At 35.9% G+C, this 13,015-nt stretch overlaps 1 protein-coding gene across 1 annotated transcript in view; it reads left to right on the forward strand.

Annotated features, from left to right (window-relative positions):
- LOC124775504 (cilia- and flagella-associated protein 52-like) overlaps positions 1 to 13,015 on the forward strand; it is a 244,150-nt gene that overhangs the window by 84,453 nt on the left and 146,682 nt on the right. The window contains exons 5-6 of the mRNA XM_047250337.1: positions 4,548 to 4,728; positions 7,163 to 7,317. Coding sequence (XP_047106293.1) covers positions 4,548 to 4,728; positions 7,163 to 7,317 — 336 coding nt within the window. The remainder of the gene's footprint in view (positions 1 to 4,547; positions 4,729 to 7,162; positions 7,318 to 13,015) is intronic.

Consider the following 13,015-nt stretch of genomic DNA (forward strand, 5'->3'; position numbering starts at 1 on the left):
TTGGGTAGATGGAGGAAATATTTTGAAGATTTGCTCAATGTAGGTGAAAATATGATCAGTAATGTTTCAGATTTCGATCTACAATGGGATAGGAATGATGATGGAAATAGGATCACAGTTGAGGAAGTGGAGAAAATGGTCAATAGATTGCAGTGCAATAAAGTGGCTGTGGCGGATGAAATTAAGTCGGAACTCATCAAATACAGTGGAATGTCAGGTCTTAAATGGCTACACAGGATAATTGAAATGGCGTGGGAGTCGGGACAGGTTCCATCAGACTGGATGAAAGCAGTAATCACACCAATCATTAAACATGGAAACAGAAAAGATTGTAACAACTACAGAAGTATCTCTTTAATCAGTGTTGTGTGTAAAATCTTCTCAGGTATTGTTGAAAGGAAAGTGCGAGTATTAGTTGAGGACAAACTGGATGAAAATCAGTGTGGATTTAGGCCTCTTAGAGGTTGTCAGGACCAGATCTTTAGCTTACGGCAAATAATGGAGAAGTGTTACGAGTGGAACAGGGAATTGTATCTATGCTTTATAGATCTAGAAAAGGCATATGACCGGGTTACTAGGAGGAAGTTATTGTCTGTTCTACAAGATTATGGAATAGGAGGCAAACTTTTGCAAGCAATTAAAGGTCTTTACATAGATAATCAGGCAGCAGTTAGAGTTGACGGTAAATTGAGTTAATGGTTCAGAGTAGTTTCAGGGGTAAGACAAGGCTGCGACCTGTCTCCACTGTTGTTCATATTTTTTATGGATCATATGTTGAAAACAATAGACTGGCTGGGTGAGATTAAGATATGTGAACACAAAATAAGCAGTCTCACATGTGCAGATGACTTAGTTGTGATGGCAGATTCGATTGAAAGTTTGCAAAGTAATATTTCAGAACTAGATCAGAAATGTAAGGACTATGGTATGAAGATTAGCATCTCCAAAACGAAAGTAATGTCAGTGGGAAAGAGATATAAACAGACCGAGTGCCAAATAGGAGGAACAAATTTAGAACAGGTGGACGGTTTCAAGTACTTAGGATGCATATTCTCACAGGATGGCAACATGGTGAAAGAACTGGAAGTGAGGTGTAGCAAAACTAATGCAGTGAATGCTCAGCTACGATCTACTCTCTTCTGCAAGAAGCTAGTCAATACCAAGACTAAGTTATCTGTGCACCGTTCAATCTTTCGACCAACTTTGTGGTATGGATCCGAAAGCTGGGTGGATTCAGGTTATCTTATCAATAAGGTTGAGGTTACAGATATGAAAGTAGCTAGGATGATTGCAGATACTAGTAGATGGGAAAAATGGCAGGAGGCTGTCCACAATGAGGAAATCAAAGAAAAACTGGGAATGAACTCTATAGATGTAGCAGTCAGGGCGAACAGACTTAGATGGTGGAGTCATGTGACATGCATGGGAGAAGCAAGGTTACCCAAGAGACTCATGGGTTCAGCAGTAGAGGGTTGGAGGAGTCAGGGTAGACCAAGGAGAAGGTACCTGGATTCGTTTAAGAACGATTTTGAAGTAATAGGCTTAACATCAGAAGAGGCACCAATGTTAGCACTGAATAGGGGATCATGGAGGAATTTTATAAGGGTGACTATGCTCCAGACTGAACGCTGAAAGGCATAATAAGTCTTAAATGATGATGAGGATGATGATTAAATTATAGCTTTTGTTGAGAAATTGCTGACTACTTACACTCACTGTATGAAATACTGGCGTAAAATAACTTTAATATTTGCAAAAATGCATTTTACCACAATTCTGAGAGTATATCAGAGATAAAATAACATGGGGACAGGGCAGAAGCATTGCTGGATTCTATTAACCAACATTACTGAACTGTTTGAAACAACGATTTACTGAAAAATGATCAAGATTTGTAAACAAGATTCATTCACTCATAATAAAATACTCTATCACAACATTTACACTCCAATTCAGAGAAAAGTTGCTGTAGTAGAAGAAGCACCTTCTTCTTTTGTGCTTCAATGCTTAGGCGATTGTGCCTGTTCCATCTCCACTTTTTCACTGCCACCTCATTCTGGGTCTTCCTACATCCTCTCATCCTCTTGGCTGGTACAGCATGGCCAGATGTTGGATTTTCTCTGCACTTATGCTTTGTAGGTGATCATTCCATAATGTTTTAGTTTCTTCAATCTTTTCATTATATTGTAAATATGTAATTAATTTCTAGTATCTTCATTTCTTATATAGTCATCCCTGGTAATACCTCTTGCTTTGCTAAGGAATCTTATATTTACTAACTTGTAATTTAATTTCATCATACCTTTTAGGGATTCATGACTTACTTCCATATAACAATGCAGGCAGTAACCATGGTTTCATAAAATTTTTATTTTGGTTCCTTCGATACTTCACTCTGAAATGTTCTGTTTATCATTCTGAATATTGACTTATATTTATTAATTTTATTTTCTATGTCCTTTTCCATGTCATAGCTTATGTTGCACCCTGAAAGTTAAAGTTAGTAACCTGCTCAAGTGGTGTATTACCTATTATTATTTTTGAGCAGCTGGTGACCTGCTCAATTGCTGTATTAGCTATTATTGTTTTTGAACGTGTGGGATATTTCCCATGATGAGCCATGATTAGTTTTCATTGTTGATATTCAAAGGTTATATTCTCTTTTGTGTAATTGACATAATTTATAGACTGCTTTTGGTAACACATCTTCACTTTCTTCCAAAATATTAACATCATCTACACAAATGAGGATATTAACATATTTTTTCTATTTATTCTATACCTGGATTTACTTCCTGTCTCCAGATCTTAATCAGATCATTTATATATACATTAAATAAGATCAGTGACAAGCTCCAGCCTTGTTTGAGCCCCTTATGAGTAGTGATTTCTTCAGTTTTATTACAACCAACTTTGATAATTTTTTTATAGCTTCAATAAGATATCTAGAATATCCATTTTAATCATTATGTCCCACAGTTTCTTTCTGTCCATACTGTAAAAAGCTTTTTCCAAAGTCAATAAAAGCTTTATGTGTCTCTAAATTGTATTCTCATCATTTCTCTAAAACCCTTTTTATGGGAAATACATTATCACTGCATGAACGGCCTTTCTGGAATTCACTATGTTCATCTAATAGGAGACTCTCTTTTATGGTTCTTAAGCAATTGTAAATACTTAATAGGCTGAGTTTTGGAGGCTAATCCCTCTATAATTTTCACTGTTGTTTCTTTGACCTTTTTCAAAAATTGATAGCACTTCAGATATTTTTCAAGAGTTCAGAACCAATGCCAACATCTATTAAATAAAGGTAATACTCTAACATCACAAAAAGGACCGACATATTTTCAGAGTTCATTGTTAGTACCATCTGGTCCATATCCTTTCCTGTTTTTTATACTTTTTGGAACTACTTCTTGTGTTGTTATTGACTCCTTTGCACTATTGTGTGATGTAATTTCCTTCTCCTCCTTCAATTCTGGATCTTTTTTTATGCCACACTTTTTTTATAAAATTCTTTCCACAGATCTTCGTACATTATATTTAGATCTGTTCCATTCTATTGGGAGATTTGTTAGTTTATGGGCAAAAGTGTGCCTCCCATGTATATCTTGTTCTGATTTAATTATAAAATGATGCCATGACTCTTGACGTGCTAGCCTAGTTACTTGTTTGGTACAGTTCTGTGTTTGCTTATACTCCTCTTCAGTTTCTGCCTTCTAGAGGGCTCCCTTCATAGGGGGATGTAGGCAGCAACCCCTTAGGCCCTTAGCTATATCTAAAACTACTTCCACTTACTTGTGTCAGACATCTCCTATTTTTTTTGCTGGTCAGCTCTTGCTTTTTCTGATCCCGTCAGCATCTGGTTGTGAGGCCTGAGGGTGTCTTTCATTTTCATTTTGTGTTGGTGGTGATGTCAATGGCAGAGATAGTGGAAGAGTATGTTATATTACATCCCAGTGGTACAAGAGGAGGAACACATCTTTTCAGGGCAGCTGGAGCTTGGAACTTGGGAATGGCAGTCTACCTAGAAATGGTAATCTGAAATATTACTCAGCAGGCTTGGAATCTGTTCTGGGAGCACCATCACCAAGCTTAACCTGGACAATGTTCATAATGCAGCCAAGGCTGTTGTCACAGTTCACAGCCTTGGATGAGAAAAAGAATGTGATTTGAAATTCTATGTTTTTCCTTATTAGCTGTATTATTTCCAGCCCAAAGATTTTTTTCTTTTTATTTACTAAACTGAAAATTTACTTTGCATGAAAGAAATTTTTATTGGACAAGAAGACGACTGCCTCCATAATTTCACATTTTGAAAAGTTCAGCAAAACCTACTTTTCTGTTGGCTGAAAAACTGAAAATCTGACACTGACTGGATGACATATAATCATCTAATGAGACTATGTTTAAAAATTAACTGTCTTTCTTATTGTTTATTTTTTACTTGACTTAACACACTATTACTATAATATGTCCCATGACAGTTGACTTTATGTTACAAGAGTAGAATGTTCATTATTTTCTAAGATTATTTTCTTTATAAGGTGGATGCTGAGGATGAATATGCATATTGCGGAACAACATCAGGAGATATACTGAAAATTCGATTAAATTATGGGTCAGGTTCAGCTGCTGGAGTTAATCCTGTACTTGAAGGCTGTTACGCAAAAATTCCAAAGAAAAAATTAGCAGAAGGAGCTGAGCCATCAGAACGGTACAGCAAAGGCAAGTAACAATATTACTAAATATGGTAAAGTATAAAACATTCAACAGGCAGAAGTATAGATCTATCTCTTTCTGCCTTTCTGCACGTGCATATGCAAGTGTGTGTGTGTGTGTGTGTGTGTGTGTGTGTGTGTGTGCGTGTGTTTGCACAACACGGGTGTCATTAATGAAGTGATGAACTGTTCGTGTTGATATATTGCAAAGAATGCTGCTGATGATTTTATGTTATTACTATATACTCCAAAAGACAGTGAGACAATTCTAAAAACATAATTCTGAAATACATATATAATTTTAAAACATAATCTCTATTACTGTGGGGAATTTTTTCTTGATGTGCAGATGAAAAGTAAGTGCCAATAGGAAATCAGTAATATTTGCCAAAATAGTCTGTCTAGTTTATTGAATCGAAATGTATTATAATCAGCAGAATTATAAAAAATTAACTTTAACCTTGAAATTTCACATAGGAACTGGCATATCCCACCAATTTTTCCAATAATTTGTGAATGTTCTCAATCAAATTCAACAGGAACTCTTGTGTTGCATTGGTGAGAACATGTCAGATGTGAGCTTTCAAATTATTTAGCATACATGGTTCAGTGCAATAACTTCCTCCATTGTCCTTATCTACAAAAAGAAATTGTGTGGTGTAAGATCAAAGCCTTGTACATGCCACTCAATAGCACTGCAGTGAGCCAACAGATCTCCTGAAGGAGACATACTTAACTTCCTTCAGCATATAGAAAATACATTAATTCAAACACCAAAAAATAAGCAAACTATTTGCATGGTGATTTCAATACAACTTTAGCAAACACCAGAGTTAATGAATCTCTTATAACTTAGAAATCAGAATACACTTGGTACATGAGAGACTTGTTATACAATATCCACACTATATCGCATAACAATTAACTCTAATCAACAACATTAGGAAGCAGAAACAGTAAAACTTGGAAATGCTGAATATTCAAAGTGATAAGGCTAACAAACTTGGACAGGTACACTTACAGTGATCACAAAACTAAGCTGTTTAGAAATTACTTTAAAAAAGAGTAATGGGAGCAAATTACACTGCTGGAAATATATCAGAGTAATTTAATATCTTTATTGATACAATAAATATCATTTTTGTGTAGCATTTTCACTTAATACAAGAAGAACAAAAGCCAGCTGCTCAAACAAATGGATCACCCCAGGTATTAGCAAATTATGTGCACAGATATGATTCCTGTTCAGAATTACTAAAATATATCACACACCACCTGAATTAGAAAGATATTTTAAAAACTGTGTTATAATAGGCTGGAAGGTAATAAAAATTGCAAAATGCTGGAAGATGACAGATACATAGAGAACACTTTCAACAAAATGAAGACTGATTGGAATGTTGTAAAGAAAGGAACAGAAAGTAACAAAACTAAAATTAATAACATACAATTGAATGAAAATTTGCAAATTATCAGCAAGCTGAAGGATGTTGCTAGTGTGTTTAACAGCTATTTTGTAAATGTAGCAGGAAAAACTGAGCAATAGTCACCCATAAAAATCACACACACTTGACATAAAACATTGAACAGGTAGATAACACACTATATCTCATAACACACTATTTCTCATGGCAACAAATATACAGTATGTACAGCAAAAAATCAAGTTTCCAAAACCAAAACACTCATCAGGAATACATAATATACCATAGTTAGCTGTAAAAACTGTACAAACATAATCTCTGAACCAGTGACATACCTTGTAAACCTGTCTTCAACAGGAAACTTTCCACCAGCTTAAAAACTGATATAAATGCTTCACAAAAAAGAAATCTAAGAGAAAATGTCAGACTATAGGTCTGTTTCTCTACTGTGTGCATTTTCAAAAATTCCACAAAATCATGATAAATTACTAAGTAAAATTCAGGATATAGTTGGTAAGGTGTATAAGGAATGAGATGGAGCATTTCGAGTCTGTAAGTTGTTGAGATAGATAGTGTTCAGTAGTGGCAAAGCCATGCGCTGAGGGATGTTGGTGTTCAGCGATGTGGCATCAACAGTAATAACGATGATTCCAGAAGGTTGGCACTTCTAATCATCACTTAAGTTCCCATCAGTTAGTCATATGATAGGACATAAATTTCCTTTGTATCGTTCACTTACACTCGTACCAGGGAAGTTCATAAATTTGGTTTCCAAAGATTTCAATCAGTCAGGTCTGATTCATATTGAACGTGGTATGGCAGTATGCATGTATAAACAAACACTTAAGCAGATGACTGCCTTGGTGATGAGAAAATGAAAATTAAATAATGCCTGTAAACTTACTATTTTTAATGAGAATGATGATAACTGAAAATAATGCCTGAAATTGAAGAAAATAGTTTTCCTGAAATAATGTAGTGTTGATGTTTTCTTATAAACTGTATATTGATTTACAGGTGTTACAGCCTTGACATTACTCACTGAAAAATGCACCACAAAGGTTGTTGTTGCTGCAGGGGATGGAACTGTAGAATTAGTGAAGGAAAGAAGCAGTCCTGTGAGTCTAAAGAAAAGTGCATTACGGCTGCCTACAACACCGAAGCTTGTTGCAGTAAGTATGTGTGTATGTGTATTTCTTACTAAGATTGAGTCACTAGACTATTTTTCTACATAACGGGAAACCAACCTTCCTATGCTGTCTTCATAGAAAGATACTGCTACTCAAGACAACTACTGCTGAACACCATTCTTTGCTCATCATCACTGTCAAAGCGCATTCCTCCAAAATCATGCTTCAAGAACAAGTGGTAGACAAGGTGTGAGATCAGGGCTGTACGGCGGGTGATTGAAATGCTCCCAATCAACCTGCTGAATAAGGTTTTGAGTGACACTAACAGAATGGGGATATGCTTTGTCACGAAATAACACAATGACTTGCTTGGCACTCCATGCCTTTTGTTTTGGATTGCATACAGAAGTTTTCTCAGTGTTTTGCAGTTATCATATTACATTTACAGCTTTGCCTCTGGGAAGGAACTCAACAAGCAGGGCACCCTATCTGTTCCAGAACACAGGGCACATGATTATTTGTGCTGACAATTTTGTTTTGAATTTTTGTCTTTTGGGGTTATGTGTGCCTCAGTTTCATTGAATGTTGTTTTGATTCTGGAGTGACATGACAAACCTAAGTTTCATCACTAGGCACAATATTATTTAAGAATTCATCTCCATCATCTCTGCCATTGCCAGTCTACATTTTATATCCTCTCTACTTCGACCATCATCAGTTATTTTACTCCCTAAATAGCAAAACTCCTTTACTACTTTAAGTGTCTCATTTCCTAATCTAATCCCCTCAGCATCACCCGATTTAATTTGACTACATTCCATTATCCTCGTTTTGCTTTTGTTGATGTTCATCTTATATCCTCCTTTCAAGACACTGTCCATTCCGCTCAACTGCTCTTCCAAGTCATTTGCTGTCTCTGACAGAATTACAATGTCATCGGCGAACCTCAAAGTTTTTACTTCTTCTCCATGAATTTTAATACCTACTCCGAATTTTTCTTTTGTTTCCTTTACTGCTTGCTCAATATACAGATTGAATAACATCGGGGAGAGGCTACAACCCTGTCTCACTCCTTTCCCAACCACTGCTTCCCTTTCATGGCCCTCGACTCTTATAACTGCCATCTGGTTTCTGTACAAATTGTAAATAGCCTTTCGCTCCTTGTATTTTACCCCTGCCACCTTCAGAATTTGAAAGAGAGTATTCCAGTTAATGTTGTCAAAAGCTTTCTCTAAGTCTACAAATCCTAGAAACGTAGATTTGCCTTTTCTTAATCTTTCTTCTAAGATAAGTCGTAAGGTTAGTATTGCCTCACATGTTCCAACATTTCTACGGAATCCAAACTGATCTTCCCCGAGGTCCGCTTCTACCAGTTTTTTCATTCGTCTGTAAAGAATTCACGTTAGTATTTTGCATCTGTGACTTATTAAACTGATAGTTCGGTAATTTTCACATCTGTCAACACCTGCTTTCTTTGGGATTGGAATCATTATATTCTTCTTGAAGTCTGTGGGTATTTTGCCTGTCTCATACATCTTGCTCACCAGATGGCAAGGAAATCGTTTCTGAAGAAGAGAAATTTGTTGACATCGAGTATAGATTTAAGTGTCAGGAAGTCGTTTCTGAAAGTATTTGTATGGAGTGTAGCCATGTATGGAAGTGAAACATGGACGATAACCAGTTTGGACAAGAAGAGAATAGAAGCTTTCGAAATGTGGTGCTACAGAAGAATGCTGAAGATAAGGTGGGTAGATCACGTAACTAATGCGGAGGTATTGAATAGGATTGGGGAGAAGAGAAGTTTGTGGCACAACTTGACTAGAAGAAGGGATCGGTTGGTAGGACATGTTTTGAGGCATCAGAGGATCACAAATTTAGCATTGGAGGGCAGCGTGGAGGGTAAAAATCGTAGAGGGAGACCATGAGATCAATACACTAAGCAGATTCAGAAGGATGTAGGTTGCAGTAGGTACTGGGAGATGAAGAAGCTTGCGCAGGATAGAGCAGCATGGAGAGCTGCATCAAACCAGTCTCAGGACTGAAGACCACAACAACAACAACATCTCTGTATCAGGTAAGAATGCCAAAGCACCGCCAAATATCTTCATTTTGTGGACACCTGTGAGCATTTTGAGAACCTACTGGCAACATAATTTGCAAAAATGTGATTTTTGACAATTTCATGCAAAAGTTTTTGAAATTTGTGGGAACTCATTACAAAACAATCTTAGTGTGAACTGTCTGTTTTCACGAATTTTCTCATTCACTTTCTCATCCAAACCATCATTGACAACAGTAGGCTGCCCCCTCCATGCTCCATCATCAACATTGGTTGGTCAATCATTGAATTGTCTCACCCATTTTCTCACCATTCCATGAGTAATTACATTTTCACCATAAATCGCTATAAGTTAAATATGAATTGTAGCTGGCTTAACGTTCTTGAGGCTCAAAAACTATGTCACAGAACACACTAAATGGGTTCAGAGATTATCTTAAACATTTTGAACAATCACTTTTAAATGTAAACGCAACACATTTCAGCTATAGTGGAGTAAGTGGAAGGAAAATGAACCAGAAAGATGAGTGTGAGTGTGTGGAAATGCAACTACAGTGTTGTGATGGCAGTAGAATGAAACAGTACTTATTTTCTGCACATCTCATATTTGTTTTTAAGTGATTAAAATGAAGTTTTTGCACTTGAAACATAAATGTTTTACTGCAGAATATTTTTGATTTCTTCACGTAACGTATTAGGTGTATTTTGAAATGCTGGGTTCAATATTGTGCTTAAAGTGCTTAATAATCCAAAAGCCTTACAATTTTGTTGTCCTTTAAATTTAGGCATATTCACTTTGCAATCTGCAGATCACACTGAAAAAGAGAACTGCCACTGAACTGAAAAAAAATCAAAGGAAAAACGGCTGTTCTAAATTGGTTCTTTTGCTACATGAAGTATTATCAATTATGCTAATCTTCATCTTATTAATCACAGAATTTGGAATTACTTTATTATAATATCTATAAAAAATACAAACATACATAGGTAGACCCATTTTTTTAAAAAAATTGCTCTCCTCCCATTTAATTATTCAGTAGCTATCTATTTCATATTTATATGTGTATATAGATACTTACCTCTGCAGTGCAAAACAGGATTAATGTGTATATGGATATTTACCTCTGCAGTGCAAATCAGGATTATGTTGTGCTGAATCCTATGCTCTACACTCTGTCTATAAATTTGTAAAGTTACTTCCATAAGGAAAGCTTACATGTGCTACTGGCAGAAACACTTAAAAGTGGAACATTTTTGTAGTAGCTTTTGGAACGTGTATGATCAGATAAGGTTGGAAAGTGAGAGGAGATCACCTAAACACCCAGTTTTCATGCGGATGAGAGGAGACAAAGGGAAAGGGGGAGACTTTAGGAAAAGAGGTGTTCCCTTCATTACAATAGGTGGGTTGTTCTCAACCTCATGCCTGAGTTACGTGCCCTCCCTTCTAATCTTTTCAATACATTTCCCTTTCCTTCCTTGAATGAAAAGTTCCAAAACGTAGGATAGTTTTCTCTCCTAATTATATATGTGTCTTGGCAGTACTAAGAATTTTATCTTCTGGAGGTAGGTTCTGGCCAGACATCCAGTCTCCTTGTAATAATAGTTTTCTCATGTGAATCTTCCTTTTAATACAGTTAACAGCCTCTCTGCAAAGTTAAGCAAATGTGTATTACAAGAATGTGATACATTAAAAACAGCTTTTAAAAACTGTATTGATGTGAAATTCCTTAGTTTAAATATCTAAATATAGTATATGAATAAATGTGGCCTTGTTTTTCTTTCTTCCTATTCCTTCTTCTTCTTACTTATGTAAATTGTTTCAGAAGTAACTTTATATAACTTTTGACACTAATTTTTGATAAGAAATGATACTTTCCATGTATTTGTGTAACATATTGCTTTGATTGTCATATTTATTGCTTATTACAAAAACCATAAGAAGGAGTAGAACAGATGTGTGAAACTATTGACCAATAAAATGACTCCTAATTTTTCCAGAGTCATTGGTTTTTTTATATAACTGAGCGTTCAATTTCTGTAGTAGATAACAATTTCAGTTGAATGAGCCATAGTCACTCATTAATGAATTCATCATGTTCCATAGATCCTGTCTGGAAGAGAAAGTTTGGAATGTGGTATGAGTCAAGCTATCCTTTACCAGAAGATGAATCACTTGTAGAAACTTAAACTGTATCCTGTATTAACAACAGTCACAGTCACTTAATGTAACCTACTTTCAAAAGTGTTGATGTTTTGTCAGTTATGTGAAATAGCTGCTGTTTATCTACTATGAGGGCACACTTAAAAGTAATGTCTCCAAATTTTTAATTTGAAAATTCTTAAAGCATTTTAATAAAACAAACTACATTAACATTCATTTCTACACATTTTTTTCTCCCAAGGAGAAACCAATTTGTTGATACCACCGCTGTAGAATGTTTGACTTTGTTGATGGAGCCACAGCCTCAGCTCTGCTTGCAGCACTTCATCACTATCAAAGAGATTCTTTAAGTTTTGGGAGCAGATGAAAATTGGATGAGGCCAAGTCAGGACTGTGTGGAAGATGATCAATGACAGTGAGTGGACCCAAGGTGCCATATTGTTGCAGATGTCACAGCATTTGAGTATGGTCTGACATTGCCATGCTGAAGGGGAGATTGCTCAATGTATGAATGAACTCTTAGGAATTGATGCTTTCAGTTTTCTAAGGGTCTAACAGTACCTTACAGAGTTTATGGTGGTGCATTTAGTCATGAATTCCAAATATAACACACATCAAACATCCCAAAACACTGTGAGCATGACTGACTGGTGATGGCATACTCTTGAACTTTTCAGTGTCAGTGATTCTTTGTGGTGGAACTCCATCAATGCTGTCTTCTTTTCAGAGTCAGAATGGTGAACTTCATCACCTGTCGCAGTGTCATTAAGGAACCCGTCACTGTAACAGCGTCATTCTCATATGGATTTCAATTGGAGGTACTTTTCTGTGTTTAGAAACTTGATTACAGTACACTGTTTCGCACAGCACTGACATAGTTATGTTACAAATCTCCATGTTACACGTTACAATTCAGAGCCCTCTAGTGACAGACAGTTGAAGCTTGCATCAGTGAAGTGGGAAAGTTGGCAGAGTAATATGCATAACATGCAATATCTCAACCAATATTAAGAACAGAATGAAAAATTCAGAGGCTTTACTTTTCAGCACACTTTCATATTACTCATTAACGTTTATTTGATTACACTGATAAACACTGTTGCTTGCCATGCAGTTAGCAAACGTTTTCAGTCCTTGAATTTAGATAATGTGATGTAAAAGAAGTGGCTGATGAGGAAGATTTTTTAATTTTTTTCCAAATTATTTGGGATTCTCAGTTTCTTGCTTTTCTTAGGCTGGCACTTGTAGAACATCTATGAATCAAAGTACATAACTGCCATCTGAATCCTAAACAAGGAGGAAAAGCCAACATTAAAATTATTTTTGTGTAACATTGTTATAGTAAAAATGACAATAGAGATAAAAATGTTTTTTGTCATCAGCAACAAAAGTCATTAGGGAATAAGTGCACTGACAAATAAATGTAGGCAATCTAAATTCTTTAGAAAGGACTTGGAAAGATGTATGGACTTCTACTTTACACAATATTCTTTCTGCCTGATTTTACTGAAAAACTGCTT

This window comes from Schistocerca piceifrons, chromosome 2 (genome assembly GCF_021461385.2).
Source record: "Schistocerca piceifrons isolate TAMUIC-IGC-003096 chromosome 2, iqSchPice1.1, whole genome shotgun sequence".
Taxonomy (NCBI): Eukaryota; Metazoa; Arthropoda; class Insecta; order Orthoptera; family Acrididae; genus Schistocerca; species Schistocerca piceifrons.